This window comes from Balaenoptera musculus, chromosome 15 (genome assembly GCF_009873245.2).
Source record: "Balaenoptera musculus isolate JJ_BM4_2016_0621 chromosome 15, mBalMus1.pri.v3, whole genome shotgun sequence".
In the NCBI taxonomy this organism is placed as follows: domain Eukaryota; kingdom Metazoa; phylum Chordata; class Mammalia; order Artiodactyla; family Balaenopteridae; genus Balaenoptera; species Balaenoptera musculus.
This window is the reverse complement of record NC_045799.1, coordinates 16,597,169-16,615,957: the sequence shown is the minus strand read 5'-3', so window position 1 is coordinate 16,615,957 and position 18,789 is coordinate 16,597,169. Positions and strand designations below refer to the sequence as shown.

The 18,789-nt window shown below is 53.4% G+C and overlaps 1 protein-coding gene across 1 annotated transcript in view; it reads left to right on the top strand.

Annotated features, from left to right (window-relative positions):
* Nucleotides 1-11,775, top strand: part of MYBL2 (MYB proto-oncogene like 2) — a 28,887-nt gene extending 17,112 nt beyond the window's left edge. The window contains exons 8-14 of the mRNA XM_036827111.1: nucleotides 1,653-2,075; nucleotides 4,299-4,438; nucleotides 5,913-6,012; nucleotides 7,792-7,905; nucleotides 9,161-9,265; nucleotides 10,538-10,684; nucleotides 11,245-11,775. Of these exons, the coding sequence (XP_036683006.1) occupies nucleotides 1,653-2,075; nucleotides 4,299-4,438; nucleotides 5,913-6,012; nucleotides 7,792-7,905; nucleotides 9,161-9,265; nucleotides 10,538-10,684; nucleotides 11,245-11,373 (1,158 nt within the window). The 3' untranslated portion in view covers nucleotides 11,374-11,775. The remainder of the gene's footprint in view (nucleotides 1-1,652; nucleotides 2,076-4,298; nucleotides 4,439-5,912; nucleotides 6,013-7,791; nucleotides 7,906-9,160; nucleotides 9,266-10,537; nucleotides 10,685-11,244) is intronic.
* The last annotated feature ends 7,014 nt before the right edge of the window (nucleotides 11,776-18,789 follow it).

Sequence of the window (18,789 nt, the reverse complement as noted above, 5' to 3'; positions counted from 1 at the left end):
GTGGGTGGTGGACTCAGCTCAAGCTCAGAGAGGTTAGGAGGCTTGTCCAGCGTCACACAGCTGGTGAGTGCCGGGCTCGAGCTCTCTCCACGATGACCTTCAGCGACTGATGGGGAGTGATAGTGGTTGCAGAAACTGCCGTCTGTCCCTCCGGGCAGTCCTTGTAGCATGTGCTCCGGTCTGTTAGATGCCATCCATTCCGGGGCCTCTCCGAGGTTGGGGTTGGCTGCTGGGAGGAATGCCTGGAGACAGCACAGCTCTGAGCCGGCCTCCACCCTTAGCAATGAACTTGCCAGGCTTCTGTGAGCTCCAAGGACCAGAAATCACCACTAGGGTCTCAGTCCATTCAGGGCCAGACCTCCAGGGACCAGTGGAAACTTCTGTATCTAGAAGCCCTTGGGCTGGGTTGTAATTTACTGGGCAAAGGCAGAAAGACCTGGGCGTGCCTCTTAGAATTGCTCTCAGAAACTTAGTGACCTCGGGCCGATCACACCCCCTCCGACCTGGCTTCCTCAGTACGAGAGGGGAAAGTAATGCTTCTCTAGCAGGGTGTCTGTGGGGTTGGAAACAGTGTAGGTGAAGCACCCAAGGAGGTGCTGCGATTGACAGGCTCATGGGGCCCAGTGGCGCCTCCTCTCTGGGTACGTGGCTGGCAAATCAAGACCCTTCAACCTGCTCACGGCCTTGGGCCCAAAGCCTCACTTCCAGTTCTCTGTTAAGGAAATAGCTACAAATGCAGGAGAAGATTTACATCCAAGATGTTCATAAAGATGCTATTTTTAATTTTTAAGAATTAGAGGGAAAAACCTAATGTCCTATAGAAAGGGGATAATTATGTAACATGTTCAAATGGTGGTATATTTTACAGCCATTAAAATTGTTAAAAGTTGACCTTTTTTCACTATAATAACAACTAATATTGATAGTAAATATTAAACTCACAGGTAATAGAATGAGGTGCAGTCATTATTGCAGCTTTACCGAAACTTTAAATGGAAAAAAGAAGTTAAATAGAAATGATTTGTACTAAAGTTAGAAACATTGAAAATACTAAATATTTAGGGGCACATGTAAGTGGTAATTGATAAACAAATGCATAAAGATGGTAAATACCAAATTCCGGCAGTGATTTCCTGCATGCAGGCAGAGGATGTGCCAGGTGGACCTGGAGCTTTAGTGATAAGGTTTTATTTCTTAGGCTTATTGATGGGTATGTGAGTTTTCTTTGTATTTTTCTTTGTGCTTTTTGTACATCTTAAAAACGCACAGGACATTTTTGTAAATAACAGCAAGCAGCCACAGGCACGATATGACTTCAGTTACGTTTCCAAATACAGATACAAAGACACAGAAGAATCTGAGGAAAGGCAAGACAATGTTAAGGGTGATCGTTCCTGGGCTGTGGGATCATACTTTTTTTTTTTTTTTGGCTGGGCCATGCGGCTTGCGGGATCTTAGTTCCCTGACCAGGGAACGAACCCGTGCCCCATGCAGTGGAAGCGTGGAGTCTTAACCACTGGGCCACCAGGGAAGTCCCTGTGGGATCATGCTTGATGCCTGTGTACTTTCCTTTAACGAATGAGCCCTGTGGTATATCAACCGGTAGAAAAGCAGAGCCGTTGCAGTTATTCCTAAACCCCCTCTCTGGGCAGGACCCCGATGCTTGGTGTGACCTGAGTAAGTTTGACCTCCCCGAGGAGCCATCCGCAGAGGGCAGCGTTGGCGGCAGCCCGGTGCAGCCCCATCCATCGCAGCAGCAGCAGCAGCAGCAGGCCCCGCCAACCCGCCAGCCTGCCGCCGCTGTGCCCAGCGTGACCGAGTACCGCCTGGACGGCCACACCATCTCGGACCTGAGCCGGAGCAGCCGGGGCGAGCTGATCCCCATCTCCCCCAGCACTGACGTGGGGGGCTCGGGCATCAGCACACCGCCCTCGGTGCTCAAGCGGCAGAAGAAGAGGCGAGTCGCCCTGTCACCTGTCACAGAGAACAGCGCCAGCCTGTCCTTCCTGGACTCCTGCAACAGCCTCACCCCGAAGAGCACGCCCGTCAAGACCCTGCCCTTCTCGCCCTCCCAGGTGCGTGGACCCCACCCCGACTGATCTCTGGGCGCGGGTGACAGCCCCCTGTGCCCAGTGCTGGGGACCCTGGAGGGCAGAAACAGGCCTGGCCCTGCCCTCATGAAGCGTCCGTGCTGATGGGAAGACCAGTTAATAAAAAAGGACCCAAATAAACGTGACGAATGGAGTGGAAAAGGCGGCTTATGGTACTTCGGGTGCATCTAGTCGGGGAAGGGTGTCAGCCAGGCAGGCTTCTATGAGCAGGGGGATTGCTGGAGCTGAGGGCAGAGGGTGATAAACGGACCAGGAAGGGAAGAGGACTCAGTGTGTGTTAAAAGAGTGGGTTTACTGAGCACCGATTTTATAGCAGATTTGCCAGCCCTGGGGAGCGAAGGGGCCGATGACAGCCCTGCCCATGGAGAGGATGGCTGGGGTGGGGGACTCGGTGGTCAGAATGTCCTGAGGAGAGGGCTGTGGGAGGAGCAGTTACTGAGTTGATGAGAGCTTGTTGTGTTGAGTACTGCTTCCCAGGCTCTGTTTGTAATAGACACAGTGTTGGGGGGAGCCTGGAGGGCCCTGTCTTTCCTAGAGGTGAGGGAGGCACTCAGAGAGTGGTGTCTCACGTGGGGTTTGTTGATTGATTGATCGGCTTGAATATAGGCTTGGAGTCAAGGGGAGAGCAGAGTATGGTGTGAAGTCCAGAGCTAGGACTCATGGATGGGGGGCAGGAGGAGTGACGGGGGCAAGAGGACTGATGGGGGGCAGGAGGAGTGATGGGGGCAGGAGGAGTGATGGGGGCAGGAGGAGTGATGGGGGCAGGAGGAGTGATGGGGGCAGGTGGAGTGATGGGGGCAGGAGGAGTGATGGGGGGCAGGAGAAGGGTTGAGGGATGGGGGCTGGGGCCTCGGAAGGTCCTGGGTACAGCTACGGGGTATCCACTGCGCTGGGGGCTGTGGGGTGGGGGATGGACTGGAGGGGTGGGCAAGAGGCAGGCCCAGGGCAGGAGGGGGGCGGGCAGAGGCTTTGGGTCTCAAGGGTCTCCTCCCTCCTGTGGGGACGTGAGAGAATGAGGCCCAATGGTGGCACGTTTCCAGAGGCAACCCTCTGCTGTAGAGGGACTGAGGCCAGGCCTATGTGTTGGGATGTCTGGTGGTGTTTCTGCAAGGTGCCCTGTGTTAGTTCACTGAGGCTGCCATGACAAAGAACTGCACACAGGAGGACTGGAACAGCAGATTCATTTTCTTAGTTCTGGAATCTAGAAGTCCGAGATCAGGGTGTGAGCAGGATTGGTTTCCTCTGAGGTCTCTGGCTTCTACGTGGTAATCTCCTCTCTGTGTCTTCACTTGGTCTTCCTTCAGTGTCTGTGTCCTAATCTCTTTTCTCTTATAATCTCTTCTTCTTTTGTAAACTTCTTCTAAGGACACCAGTCTTATTGGATCAGGGCCCACCCATGTGGCCTCATTTTACCATAATCACCTCTTTAAAGGCCCATCTCCAAATACAGTCACAGTCTGAGGTGCTGGGAGTTACGGTGTAAATATGTGAATTTGGGGAGAAAACGGTTTAGCCCATAGCAGGCCTCCCGTGAGGGCTGCTGGCTGGAGAAGGAAGACAGCAGGGCTGGAGCTGCCCAGAGAGCAGCCCAGGGTGACGGGGTGCAGCTGCCCTGCCCAGGGACCCTGCAGAGGGCAGTGGGCCTGAGGGCTGCAGGTGGCCCTGGGCTGCCAAGGGCACCTTCAGGGCAGAGGGGAGAGGGTAGTGCTTCAGATCTGGGTTTGAGTCCCGCCTCTAGCACTCAGCGCAAGAATCCAAACCTCTCTTATCTGTAAAGGGGGATTGTAATCTTTACATTTCAGAGGATCTGTGAAAACTATGTGAAATTCTCAGTGTGCAGTGCTCAGCTCTGGTGTGAGAGGGTGTGTCTAAGTGTTGATGTCACCATCTCCATCATCACTGACCCGTCTGTCGCAGTTCATTTAAGAGCTACTTTTTTTTTTCTTCTGAAAAGGAGCTGCTCTCAGTCAGCTTTCTTTGCCTTAAGTACACTGTCATCAGCGCGTGGGGGTGGGGGATGGACCTCCCATCATCCTGGCAAAGCGAGGATTGGGTGATGCCCAGCCTGGGGTCTACATGGACCTGCTCAATGGGTCCCTGCCCATCTGTCCTGGCCTTTGCTCCCTGGCGCCTGCCGGTGGGCTCTTAGGTCATCACCTTATCTTGTTTCCTTGGTCTTCCTGGCAGTTTCTGAACTTCTGGAACAAACAGGACACACTAGAGCTGGAGAGCCCCTCGCTGACGTCCACCCCCGTGTGCAGCCAGAAGGTGGTGGTCACCACGCCGCTGCACCGGGATAAGACGCCCCTGCACCAGAAACACGCTGCGTGAGTGCTGTGCCCACGCCGCACCTGCGCTGGGCCTGCCTCTCCCCAAACAGTGGCCGGCCTGGCGGAGAAGGTTCTCTGGGGGAGGGACCCCTTGGAAAACCACCTGAGACTCTGTTACAGGAAGGCAGCCTCCTCCTGGTCACCACACCTCTTCACTTCCGTCAGGATAGTCTGCTGCTTCACCTCTGTTCTAATTCTTTCTTTTTTTTGGCCACGCCGCATGGTGTGAGGAATCTTAGTTCCCTGACCAGGAATTGAACCTGCGCCCTTGGCAGTGAAAGCACGCGGAATTCTAACCACTGGACCGCTAGGGAATTCCCCGTTTTTATTTTTTAACTTGATGGTTTTCTAATCTCAGAAATGGAGAGAGTCCACATTGCCACGAAAAATTTAATCTCTGCATCCTTTATAAGTTTCAAGTGCAGATCCATTGTGTTTGAGTAGCCCTACATGAAGGACAGAAGGGCCCCTAGTTCTCTCTGTCTCTTTGGTGCTTAGTCAGGAGGGATGGCCGTGCCCCACCTCCCGTGCGTATGAAGCACAGCGTTTCACCTTCAACCTGTACAGGTTGCTTACCTGCTTCTATGGAGGTGCTTTCACAATAAGTTTCCTTCCTTGTGCCATCGTGACTCTTGAATTCCAGGTAGAGAGAGTTACTTAACTGGTCTTCTGCTTGTTACATGTGCCGGGGGAGAAGCATTGCTATTTATGTTTCAGCAGTTAAGCTGTAATTCAGGAATCAGTTCAGGAGTTTTAGTTCTTGTAATGATATGTAATTTCAGAAAAGATGTATGAATTGCTTGGTCAGAAGTCAGTCTCTCAGGAGTTGATCTAACATTTAACATAAGTAGGCTTCATGAGAAATGATTCTCCCTTCAAGCCAAAATCTTGGGCTTCAAATCTAAGCTCTTAAACATATGCTGGAACCAAGAAAAAGAATTGATACTTAGATATGTTTCATGAGAAATGATTCTCTATTCAAGCCAAAATCCTGGACTTGAAGTTCTTAAACAGACAGCTGGAATCGCAAAAGGAGTCGCTGCTTCTCCGGAGAGAGGTTGGAGAGGGATGCGGTCTTCCTGGATCCCCACCTTCCTCGCCTCCCCCTTCTCTCGCTGGTTCTGCAGTGTGGCCACAGGCCGGCCTTGTTTTATGGAGAATCCTAGTGACAGCAGCCTTCTCAGTCGTCCTTCCAGCCTTTCTGGTGTGCTGGACCCTCTCAGACTCTTCCCTGTTCTTTCCCGTTTCTGAGGATAGCCCTTCCTCTCAGCCCCTGTAACTCCCTTTGGGGGTGGGGAGGTGGGTGGGTCGGCAAGTGTGATGGGAAGAGACTGTGTCCGGGGGTTGCCTCCCTGCTGCTGAGGCCAGAGGTCCGGTGGAGGGCGGTGTGGGAATCACGGGCAGCCTGCAGCGGAGCAGCTGGTGTCTGCCCCCAGCCCCGTCGTGAAGCCTCCTCCTCTGTCCCCGGCAGGTTTGTAACCCCAGATCAGAAGTACTCCAGGGACAGCACTCCTCACACACCGACCCCGTTCAAGAACGCCCTGGAGAAGTACGGACCACTAAAGCCCCTGGTACGTGGTATGGCCGGGCTGGTCCTCCAGCCATTTACGGTTCACAGGGCCCTGTCCCTCTGAGATCTCATTAGATTCTCCCAGCAGCCCTGAGAAGTTGCAGATACCCTAGTTTTATAAATGGGGCCCCCGAGGTGGAGTTACCAGTTCATCAGACATCTCCTGAGCAGCTGCCACGTGCCAGGCGGTGCTGGGTGCTGGAGCCACGGTGGCGTCCTGGTGAAGCTGGGAGTTTGGGGTGGTGGAAGCTGGCAGTCGGCATGTAAACGCATAAATGACTAAATACTCAGCACCTGGCCATGCCAAGCAGAACATGGGCAGGAGTTGGGACGGAGAAGGACTTGCTCAGGCGCCGGGGCTGGTTCAGGAAAGTGGCGAATTGCTCCTCAAACCTAAGCCTTTTGACCAGCTGCCCGTCCTTTGCAAAACACGGGAAAGCACTCATGGGTGGGCTGGATGGAGATGGCTAGCCAGTGAGGAGACACCTCCTGGGGTGCTTCCCCAGCAGTGTGAGAACGGCCCTTCTCCCCTGACTCTTCCCAGTTCATGGGACGGTCCTGCTTTCCCCAAGGGCAAAAGAGAGAGCTGGCACCCCGGGTTTTCCGAAATAGGCTGTGTCTTAGAAACCAGCTGAAGGTGGGAGAAAGGCAGGTTGTGGAGAAGCGTTTGCCTGTGGACAAAGCCTGCAGCGAGCTCCCCTCCGTGCTCACCACGTGGGGTCTGGGTGGTGGGGCCGTGGTCCCCGCATCCTGGGATGCAGCTGGTGGAGTTGCACAGGCCCCAGGCCAGGCCCCAGTCAGCACTGCCCTTTCCTGTGTGAGTGGGGTTCGGCTCCCAGATACTAAGAGGTCTGCATGCTCTCCAGGCACGGCTGGAGGGTGAATCTGCCCTTGGCAGCGATAGTTCAAGCACATAGGGGCTTTTATTTTTTTACTTTTTTTTTTTTAAATAAATTTATTTATTAATTAATTTATTTTTGGCTGCGTTGGGTCTTCGTTGCTGCACGCGGGCTTTCTCTAGTTGCGGCGAGCGGGGGCTACTCTTCGTTGCGGTGCACGGGCTTCTCATTGCGGTGGCTTCTCTTGTTGTGGAGCACGGGCTCTAGGCGCATGGGCTTCAGTAGTTGCGGCACGCAGGCTCAGTAGTTGTGGCGCCCGGCCTTAGTTGCTCCGTGGCGTGTGGGATCTTCCCGGACCAGGGCTCGAACCCGTGTCCCCTGCACTGGCAGGCGGATTCTTAACCACTGCACCACCAGGGAAGCCCACATGGGGGCTTTTAGAGCGACTTCTTGGGTGTTACTGTACCCTACACCTGCTGCTCAGTAGCTCTCTCCCTCCCCTGGTCTCTGCCGCCTGAGCCCCCAGGCCCGAGAAAGGGAAATGGAGTCAACGTCCCCGTTAGTGTGGGACCGAGGGGTGAAGGAGTTAGGGTTTTGAGTGCATCCAGGTTCTAACCTCACAGCTCTGTGGCCTTGGGCTGGGGTCTCGCCCTCTCTGAGCCTCCGATTCTACCTTGTGGAAGATGACAGCTATTTCCCCGGGTTGTGTGAGGTTGGCTGTGGTCAAGTGGGGACACTCCGGGCCTGTGCGGCCCTCAGTGAGCTGAGGCCAGTGTCCCAGGCAGGACAGTTAGTGGCCGTGGGTACTGTGTGTGAGGCCAGTGTCCCGGCACTGGGCCTCCTCCCTGCGTTGCCTGGGTCTGCCCCGCCGCTCCCGTGAGCAGGCCCTGCCTGTGCCCTACGGCTTGGGCACAGGGCCTCACTCACATCCCTGCCCGTAGCCCCAGACCCCGCACCTGGAGGAGGACTTGAAGGAGGTGCTACGCTCCGAGGCCGGCATCGAGCTCATCATTGAGGACGAAGTGAGGCCCGAGAAGCAGAAGAGGAAGGCTGGGGTGAGTGGCTGGCGGAGCGGGGAGCGGGTCTGGTAGACATAAGGCACCGGGGGAAGTGGAACTGTGGCCCCGGCCCTTTGTTCCTGCGGAGTGGTTGTCCGTGAAACCAACCAATGTAAGGCCTTGGTGCCTGGGACCCTTCCCTCTTCCCCTTTGAACTGGTGCCTTAGTTATTCAGCATTGTTTGGACCCCTCTGAAGCGGGCTCTGGGCTGGGTGGGGCGGCAGAACAGTGAGTAGGACCCAGAGTGGTCGCTCCCTCCAGGAGTTCAGCGGGTGGAAACAGCAAACACCCTAGTGACTCAATACGTACGGTGTTAAGGGGGTAGAAAGGGCACAAAGAGGATTTCAAGGGAAACCCTTGGTATGGAACCAGCCAGGTGTCCTGGCTGCACGAGCAGGTGGGGGACAGTGGGCTCCGCTGAGGTGGGGAGCTGCTCTGGGCAGGGCCGGGCCATGCTGGACAAGCTCTCCCACCGCCTGGCGTGTGGGGTTTCCCAACAGCAGGTGGCTCCTTGTCCCCTCTGTCTTTGTGCCCCTTTCTCCCCAGGTGCTCTCCTGGGGAGCAGGGAAGATGGGAGTGTGCCGGGGTGGAGGGTGGGTGCGAAGGTGGGTGGCCAGGCTGGGAGGGACCCACTGGGCTGGGCCCCTGGGCGTGTACGTAGAGCATGGCCGGGACCCTCTCTGGCCCCTCTGTGTCCGAAGGTGGTTCTGAGCCGTGGTGGCACCTGTTTGGGGCACAGTGCTGGGTTGGGGGGTGAATACTAGTCTCAGAGCCCCTCCCTGGCATTGGAGCTGACCCCTGGCCTGCTTATAGGAAGTGCGGGGGTGGGGCTGAGCATTCCTGTAACGCCTGTGTCCCGTGGGGTCCCACGTCTCCATGTCACTCACCGGCAGGTAGGTGTTTTAGCTGTAACTTGGCTGTTTAGGGGAGCGTTTCGTGCAGTAGAGACTTGGGGGCTGCGCTTGGTCCCTTTGGGGATGAGGTTGGGTGGAGGGTGGCGTTGGTGTCCTCAGTACCAGCACTGAGCATCTGGCAGGACGGTCTGCTCTGTGGGCAGGGTCTGCAGCGGGGCCAAAGTGTCCTGGTCCCCCATGCCCCCCCCAGAAAATCCTCGCCAGCCGGGCATGCTCAAGGACTCCCCTGCACCAGGGCCTGGTTCTGTGACCAGGGCAGCTGGGGCCGGCGTCATCAGGCGCTGGTGGTGACCCGGGGGAATCCAAACGCCTGCCCTAAGCACCTCCTCCTCCCCCAGCTGCGGCGAAGCCCCATCAAGAAAGTCCGCAAGTCCCTGGCCCTTGACATCGTGGATGAGGACATGAAGCTGATGATGTCCGCGCTGCCCAAGGCTCTGCCCTTGGTAAGGGGTCTGGGAGAGAAGCCATCCTGTGAGCCCACCTGCTACTCCCCACGCGAGCTGCAGGAGGCTGGGGGGTTGGAGTCTCCCTGGGGGCCTTCACCTCTTGAGCCCTTTAGCCTGGAGAGGACCCTGGAGGTGGAGTCTGGTGATTCTCGGGCTGGGCTTCCACGTGCCGGGCTCAGCAGGGAGGGGGCAGCTGGGCACCACCCCCCTGGCTTCAGACAGCCCTGCTTGTGTCTTTCACATAAAGGTTTATTTGGCAAGAGTTGCATTGCTAGAACACGTTTGACAGCCGTGGTTTCTGAGTCCCCGGCGCCTTCCCTTGCGTTCTGCTCCTGAGGGTGACCCAGGAGAGGGTCAGTGACGTGCCTCAGGGCATAGCCAGGGGATTGGGGCACCTCATCTCTGGCATGGGTGCTTCCCAGTTCCCAGGCCAACCTCCAGCAAGGGGGCTGCTGCCTACACAGAGGCTGGGCCGCAGAAACCATGCCATGCTATTGATCCCTTGCAGCAGACAGTGGGCTGAGCCCGTCTTCCGCTGGTAGCAGACAGTGAGGGCTGTGGCAGAGCTCACGAGACAGGAGTGCCTGACCAGATCCTGCAGGCGCGCCTGCTGCTCTCATAGCCCTTGCAGGCAAACCTCCCTTTGGCCAGGCATCCCTGCCAGCCAGACCTGCAGCCAGCATCGCCTTGGGCAAGTAAAATAATTAGCAGAAAGAGAAAAAGTTAGGGCAAGTGGTTAAGAACAGAGGAGGTGGAGTGGGGGGCCTAGGGTGAGTCCTGACACCGGGCCCTGGTCTCTGGTGTCTCTTAGGTCCCTGAGCCTCAGGTTCTTGCCTGTAATGAGGGCACTGAGCCCAGTAGGCTGTTAGGAGGGTAAAGGCCTGTCCGGGAGTCCTGGGGTGCTTTGTGCAGCTCCCAGTGAGTTCTAGTCGACGCAGGCACCTCTGTGGGTGTTTCTGGTCCCAGGAGAAGCTGGAGCATCTTCGTATCCACCTGGGACGGGGAGGAACCAGATTCATGTAAAAAGGAACCAGCATTATTGGGCGTTTACTAGGTGCCAGGCTCTGAAACAGGCACTTTACAGCTGTTTTCCTACTGAATCTTTAAATGAATTCCCATCTGGAAGAGGAAACAGGCTTAAAGAAGTAATATCCTGCCCAAGATCCTAACAGAGATGGTGGTGCTGGGATGTACCTGCTGTTTCGTTTTCTCCTTCCCACAAAGAGCTCATGGCAAAATGTTGAGCCTTCGATTTGGTTTTGGTTTCAGCCAACCAACATCCCACCAGGCTCCTCCGGCCTCACCCCGTCGGGCAGCAGAGAGGACAGCAGCCTGCTCAACGAGGGCTTCCTGCAGGCCAAGCCCGAGAAGCCGGCGGCCCAGAAGCCCCGAGGCCACTTTCTGACTCCTGCCCCCGTGAGTGCATCCTCCTCGGGCCCTTGCTCTGTGCGCTTCACACCTCAGGGCCTTTGCACAGGCTTTGCCTCTGCCTGATTAACTTAGGCTTCACATCTCTGTCCGGACATCACTCCCTCAGGGAATCTGTGTACTAGAGACCACCCCCTCCACAAAGCCCCTCCTTCATGATGTGGTCTCACTCGTAATTAAGACATTGTCTCTGTGACTTCTGTCCTTGAAGGCAGGGGTGCCCTGCCTGCTCCTCTCACCATCTGCACGGGTCAACCCCTCTCTGCTCCTCACCAGCCTGCGTGGCTGTAGCTTTTCCTCATGCGGAGGCTGGTGCCGTGTAGTAGGGGTGGGGAGGGTGGGGCTTGTGTCCTGGTCCAGCCTCCTTGTTCTACATCTGAGGACTCCCAGGTCCACCAGGAAGGTGCAGTGAGCACAGAAAGACTTGTGGCTTCTAGAGGGAGGGAGCGTCATAGAAATGTCCCCACCCCTCCCCGACCAGAGTCGCCAGGCTTCCCCTGGGAGCACGCTGCCCCTGCCTGGGTGGTAACCCTTTTGCCTCCTCCCAGATGACCAGCGCCTGGAAGATGGTGGCCTGTGGGGGGACCAGGGACCAGCTCTTCATGCAGGAGAAAGCCCGGCAGCTCCTGGGCCGCCTGAAGCCCAGCCACACATCTCGGACCCTCATCTTGTCTTAGGGGCTTGGCAGTCACGAGCCCATTCTCATGTTTACAAGGGGCTGGGGGCCGAGTCTAGGCTGTGAATTTGAGAATCACACAAAGACGACCGCCTGCAGGGAGCCTTCTGCTGCCGGCCCCTCCCCAGACTGCTCAGGTGGAGGCAGAGCAGGGCCACCCACTGTCCTGTCTCCGAGTCCGGCTGCAGCTGCGGGCGGTTCCTGGTGCTAACAGAACAAAGTCCCACCTCTGAGCTGGCCCAGCCCTCCCCCCAGTGCCACAGGGAGCCCCGTTAGCTTCTCCCAAGCCCTGGTCAGGCCTGGCCTCATCTCAGACCCCTGCTTAGGACAGGGGATGTGGCCAGCATGCTCCTTCCTTCAACCCGTTGGTACATTTTCTTGAAAGAATAAAAGTTGTCTTTCTCCTGTGCTCTGGACCCCACCTTCCTCCTGGATCCTGCTCGTGGTTCCCTGGTGACAGTGCTTGCCTGGTGACTGTCCTTAGGGCCCTGAGGGATGCAGGGACCGGGGCCCTCATCCTCAGAGTGCAATCTTGTCTGCACAGCCCAGGCCTGGGTCTCTGGACTCTGTTGCCCCCAGGGACCCAATGTGCTGGAGGCAGTTTTCTCTGTACCCAGTGGGTGTTTCACAAAGCTCTGAGGACTTGGGGAAGGCGGGGGTGGGGGGGCAGTGGTTGGCCCTTGCCGTGGTTGGCTGAACTGGCCTGTGATGAGCCCCACCCCCAGATCAGGCTGGTAAACAAGGAGTGACCGGCAGCTGGGCAGAACCTTCTGGCCACGGTGGCCCTAACTTCCCCAGGCCAAGGCAGCAGTTCCAGCCTGGGCTCTGGACCCTGGTCATGGGCCAGTGCACAGACTGTGGCACTTGACTGGTGGCCGGGAAGAGTCCCTGGGGACGGAAGAGGGGCAGGTGCCTGATTTAGAGAGGTCTAAATCAAGGAGTGATGTTTTCAGCAGTGGGATCCATCGGACAGGGCATGTGACCATCCCTGGGGGCTGCGGTCTCAGTTCACTGCAGGACGGCATCTGTCTGGGCAGCCCGGTATCCACACCCTGCTTCAGTGCCTCTGGTTCCCAAGGGACACTTGGGGGCAGGTCCTCTTGCCTGGGGTCCCCACCCTCTAAAGAGAGGACTGGGAGTTAGGACGCCAGGGTTCAAGTCTGCCTGACTCTGACACAGCCCTGTCCTGTCGGCTGCACACAGGGTTCTGTCACTCAGCATTGACAGCCCTCCCCAGGCAGCCCCCATCGGTCACACATAGCCAGGCCTGGTTTGAGCCTGGCTGCGTCCTGGTCCCCGTTTGAGACCCGGGATGGGCCTCTACCCTTCCCACCTGCCTCCTGCCCACGTGGCTGAGCTGGACACTCCAGCCAGTCCCATGGCTGGGCCGTGCCAGCTTCACGCCCCTGTGCATTTCCTGACTTCTTGGCCCGGACACCCCTCTGCCCACCTCCAAATCCCTTCCCCTGGTGACCCAGGCGCTGTCACTGACTTCTCCCCACGGGGCTGCTGGCATTGATGGGTGACCTGCCCTGCAGTGAGGGTGGGGGCAGGGGTACTTTGTCTCTAGGGGGATCGTACTGTGTGGAACACCCACGTCAGACCCAGACGCAGCGTGCCTGGGGACCACTTGGGATTCCCCGCCCCCTGGGGTCATCGTAAGCTCCTGGGGGTGATTCACAGTGGACTGGCCTGCAACCTGCCAGGGCCGTCTGCCCAGCGACGTCCTCCCCACCCACTGGGACTTACCCTGCGGCTCTTCCCTGTCCCCCAAGGGAGGTGGCTGCAGCCACTGCAGACCTGTTAGCTCGCCCTGGGGCTGTTCTCTGCTCTGTGCCTGAAATAAACACGCATCCAGGGTCCCTCCAACCACTGCCTCCTTTCCCCGCTTCGGTGAGGCATGGTTCTTTCTGGTGCTGAGGATCCGAGGGCAAAAAAAAAGAAAAATACCCCACCTGACTCCACCCCCAAACAACCTTACTCTCCTGGAGCTTAGACTCTAGAGAGGGCAGACAGATCTATATACAACATGCCAGAGGCAACAGGGGCTCCGAAGAAAAACAGCAGGGGAGTAATAGCCTGGGGGCTGGGCTGTCTGCTAAGAGGTAGGTTTGAGAGAAGGTTTGTCCACTGTGTGGACAGGGAGGGAAGAGCCCACTTGGGAAGGGTGGATTGGGTGCCACTGCAAGGGTGCTGAGGGCCCTGCTTGTGGTTTGACCATGAGACTGGGGGCCACAGTGCTCCAGCGGGGCCTGCAGCCTGGGGAACTTGACTATCCCGGCTCATCTGGAGCCTGGTGTTTTCCAGGCCAGAGTGACAAGCAAGAGGGAATTAGCCAGCAAGGAGCCGAGGTGCCAATCTAAATGCCCAGCAGTGAGACTGATGGATCGTATGGAATTCCGATTTTTTTCCTATTCTGAGTTTACATTTTGTTTCAATTAGGTTTTGGGTACTTGCCGAAAAACTGGGCTGTTAAAGCCTTTGCAAGGATGGTGCAACTCTATCACCACCTGGTGGCCATTGGTGTGTTTGCAGCAGCAGGTAAAGTGAACAATAGAAGTTTCTTGAAGTTCTTGGTAGGTCTTTGAAGCATTTTTCTGATTTGCAGGCCCCTTCTTCAGCATCCACATCAAGCAGTTGTCTGGCCTTTGCTTGAACTCCTCCACTGATGGGGAGAGGTGGCTCTTACTTGGCAGCCAGCTCCGTTGTTGGACAGCAATTGTGAAGGCAATGATTCTTTACCCAGAGAAAAAAATTTCCCCCTTGTAATATCAAAAGCAATAGGAAAGCTGGTTGGTGGGCAAATCAGGCTCTCAGGACAGGTAGCTGATAGGCCAGGATAAGCTTGGGAGTGTGATTGCTTGAATGAGCCACTTTCTCAGCAGACCCCAGTGAGAATCATTTCTATGTTCCAGCTATTTCCAGAGATCACCAAGGCTCTGATGCAGTAATGACAGTGATTTAACCCCCTCTAAGACAGATTTTATGTTTCCACCCTTGGCTGGATGTGTTTGAAAGCAATTAAAGCTGAGTTTCGATATGAGTTGAAAATCGAACTTTTCACTGATACAGACCAGTGGTCTCAAGCTGGTCAGGATGGTGTTTTACTTGTATATTAACTAGGGCTGACCTATAGGTATTTAGGTTATAGTACGTAATGAACGGGACAGTCTGACAAGGACTGGTACAGGGCCTGAGTCTCAAATGCTCTTCAGAAAGGCATGGGGGATGTCCTTCTCCCTGAGTAGCAGGCCTGGTACCCAGTAGGTGCTAATTGATATCTCATCCTGCCATGATGTGATGTGGCCAAGAGAGAAGCCTAGGGCAGCTAGGATTAGACGGGTAGGGAAGGCTTCATTTTTTTTTTTTTTTTAACATCTTTATTGGAGTATAATTGCTTTACAATGGTGTGTTATTTTCTGCTTTATAACAAAGTGAATCAGTTATACATATACATATGTTCCCATATCTCTTCCCTCTTGCATCTCCCTCCCTCCCATCCTCCCTATCCCACCCCTCTAGGTGGTAACAAAGCACCCAGCTGATCTCCCTGTGCTATGCGGCTGCTGCCCACTAGCTATCTATTTTACGTTTGGTAGTGTATATATGTCCATGCCACTCTCTCACTTTGTCACAGCTTACCCTTCCCCCTCCCCATATCCTCAAGTCCATTCTCTAGTAGGTCTGTGTCTTTATTCCCGTCTTACCACTAGGTTCTTCATATACATACAATGGAATATTACTCAGCCATAAAAAGAAACGAAATTGAGTTACTTGTAGTGAGGTGGATGGAGTTAGAGTCTGTCACGCAGAGTGAAGTAAGTCAGAAAGAGAAAAACAAATACAGTATGCTAACACATATATATGGAATCTAAGGAAAAAAAAAAAAGGTCATGAAGAACCTAGTGGCTTCATGGTTTTTTAGTGTTGATTCCTAGCTTAATTCTTCTGTGTTCAGGGAGCATAGTCTCTGTGGCTTCAAATCTTTGAAATGTGTTGAAATTTGCTTTTTCTGGTCAAGCATATCATCAATTCTGTCAGTGTTATGCATCGGGAAAAAACGTGAGGTCTGCAGGCACTGGTGGCGGTGTCCCTTTTTTCTTTTTTCTGCTTTTTTTTGTGGACCTAGATTAGCCAACCCCCAAATGACACATGATAAGAATGTTGTTTGAAGCCACTGAATGTTGGAGTGGTTTGTTACACAGCATTAATGTGACAATAACTAGCCGATAGGAAGGTAGCTTGTGTCAGCTGAAGAACCCTGAGGAAATGAGCAGTGCACGGTGGGCTCAACAGCGTGGAGGAGGAACTTAGGAGACTAGGAACTTTGTTGGAAATAAGTGGGAGGAAGGATTCCGGAATCCAGAGCCATTGTGATGATGCCTGTGTCTTGACTGTTACCCAGGACATCTGGCAAGCTTTCCACGGGTTTCCTGGCAGCCATGGATAAAACTCTGACTTTGGATCAGACAGACCTGGATGTGAATCCCAGTCTGGCTCTTTTCTGCTCTGAGCCTTGGAGTTCTTGGCTATAAAATGGGAGAATCCTTAACCTTCCAGAGTTGTTGAAGGGGTTGAATAGAACACTGGCACACACTTGGGGCTCAGAAAACATGGGCTCTTACGATACTATTACAGGATGCTTTCTCATTTCTTTCTGTGCACGAGAACCCTGCAAAGGAGACGTTAGTGTCCATGTTTCAGTTGACTGTTCTGAGCAGAAGTTACTAGAACGTGGTCAAGTCAGGACTTGAGCCCAGTTAAAGCTAGCACTTTAGTGCCCTGTTTCGTGTAACCATCTGTTTCTTAGCCAGGGAATCAGAAACAGTAGAGAAAGCATCTACATTAGGTATAGGTTCAATTTCTCAAGACTTTCCATGGAATTTCAACATACAGGACAATACACAGATCCCAAGTGATCAGCTGGATGAATTTTCACAAAGTGAACACACTCAGGTAACCAGTATGGTTATTGAGAAATAGACCATGACCGGCACCCCAGAACCCCCCTCCCTACCCCGCCAAGGGTAACCACCATCCTGAATTCACACACCATCGATTTATCTTGCTTTTTCCAAAAAAACACTGTGTAAACTGAATTTCACTTTATGTGACACTACCCGTGCTGACTGGGTAGTTATAGTTGGTTCATTCTCATGCCTGTATTGTGTTTCATCGTGGGACATTTCCATACTGCACCCATTTCTCCTGAAGGACAGGCGGAGTGTTTTCAGGTTGGCATTATAAATAGTGCTGCTGTAAACAGCTGTCCTCATCTTTTGGCAAACTCATGTACATATTTCTGGTTTCTACAAATTTAGGAGTAGAGCTGCTGCGGATCGGTTCAATTTCATTAGGCCACTTGCCACTTACTAACTTTGCGAACCAAGGCAAGTTAATTAGCTTCTTTGAGACACTTTTCACATCTGTATATTGGAAATAAAAGTACTTTCTCCTCAGGATTGTGCCTGGGACAAGGCACCTGCCCCAGGGTAGCCCCCCTTTCTTTCCTCCTTCCTCTGCTGTGCCAGAGCCCCCTCTGCCTGAGCACATGGCTTTTCTGCCAGGCTCCTCCTTTGCCAGGAATCCTCAAACGAGATTGGAACGTTCGCCCGCTGCCCAGGGCTGTGGGGCCTACCTTTCCCCAGCCCATTCAGCTCTGATTCAATCACTGGCACCCAGCCCAGCACTGGCTTGCTGTGGTCACTGTCACCGCTCGCTAACAAGTGTTTTTTGTTTTGTTTTTTAAAATTTATTTATTTTTGGCTGCCCTGGGTCTTCGTTGCCACGTGCTGGTTTTTCTCTTGTTGCGGTGAGCTGGGGCTACTCTTCGTTGCGGTGTGGGGGCTTCTCATTGCAGTGGCTTCTCTTGTTGCGGACCACCGGCTCTAGGCGCATGGGCTTCAGTAGTTGTGGCGCACGGGCTTAGCTGCTCCGTGGCATGTGGGATCTTTCCAGAGCAGGGCTCGAACCCGCGTCGCCTGCATTGGCAGGAGGATTCTCAACTGCTGCGCCACCAGGGAAGCCCCTAACAAGTGTTTTTATGATGGTCCCTGCTAGAGTCTGGCTTGCTGCAGATGTTCTCCCGCAGACAGGGCCAGCAGACACAAGGAATGAGGAGGAGAGGGAACAGCTGGCTGAGATCCAGCTCAGGAATTTAGAACAGGCGTTCCTCTCTTGCCTGGTCTTTCCTCTAGATCTCCCGGTAGGACTTTTTCTTAAGTCCCTGTATTTCTTTACTGTTCCTGGAAGGCGTTGAGTCAGGACATGAGGGTAAGAGAGGGCCAAGTGGGGAACCTGCCTAGGGGTGGGCTCTGTCAAGACAGAGCTGATTTCTCTCTCTCTGTAATAGCAGCCTGGAACCTTGTGTTGAGAAGAATTCTGAGGGTATTGTCCAGGCTCAGGAAAGAATGTTGTGATTGATTGGTTATGTCTGTTATGTGCGTGGGTGGTGGTGCTGGTGGCACACAGGTCATGTATTTCCCATCATTCTCTACTGCTTCGTGTTGATCAAAATGGACATGTATTTGATTTAGAAATATAAATAGAATTTTTAATAGGTAAGTTAAATCCCTTTACATTTATATGAATATTTGGATTGATTTCTACCATTTCATTTTGTGTTTTCTTTTTACTATTCCTTTTTTTCCTTTTCTTTGTTGCATTTATAAAGTTTTCTGTCATCTCCTGGTCTCTTTTCTCCTCTTGGCTGGTTTGTAATATATAAAAAATATTTCTTTTATTTTAGGGGCTCTTTAAACCTTTTTAACATACATATTTGTTTTTCAACGTTTTTTTTCCTTCTGAACAATCCCCTCCCCTAGACTATCTTTATCTAGAAGTTTTGTTTTATCATTTTAAATGCAATATTGATGATTTTTCTCAGTTGATTGTTTGATTATATTTTATAAATTTACTTGCTCATCATTTTTTCCCTTACCACATGACATTTCCTTTTTGCTGAATACAACCACCATTACTACTACTAGTAGTTAGCATTAACCGAGGGCTTCCTTTGTACCAGACACTGTCCTAATAATCCTACATGTGTTAAATCCTGTAATCCTCCACATCATCCTATGAGCTTGTCGTCCCTGCTCTGCCCAGGGTCAGTAGGAGGTAGTTGAGAGTCCCTCCTTATGCCCATCATGTTGCTCTTTGCTCTGTGTTTAAATTTTTTATTTTGAAATCATTTTAGATTTACAGAAAACTTGCACAGATGGTACAAAGAGTTCCCCTATACCCTCCACCAGGCTTTCCCTAATGTTAACATCTTAAAAGACCATGAAGCACTCAGCAAAACTAAGAAATTCACATCAGTAGAATGCTATTAACTAAACTACAGGCTTTATTTGTATTTCACCAGGTTTTCCACTAATATCTTTTTCTGGTCCAGAATCCAACCCAGGATACTACA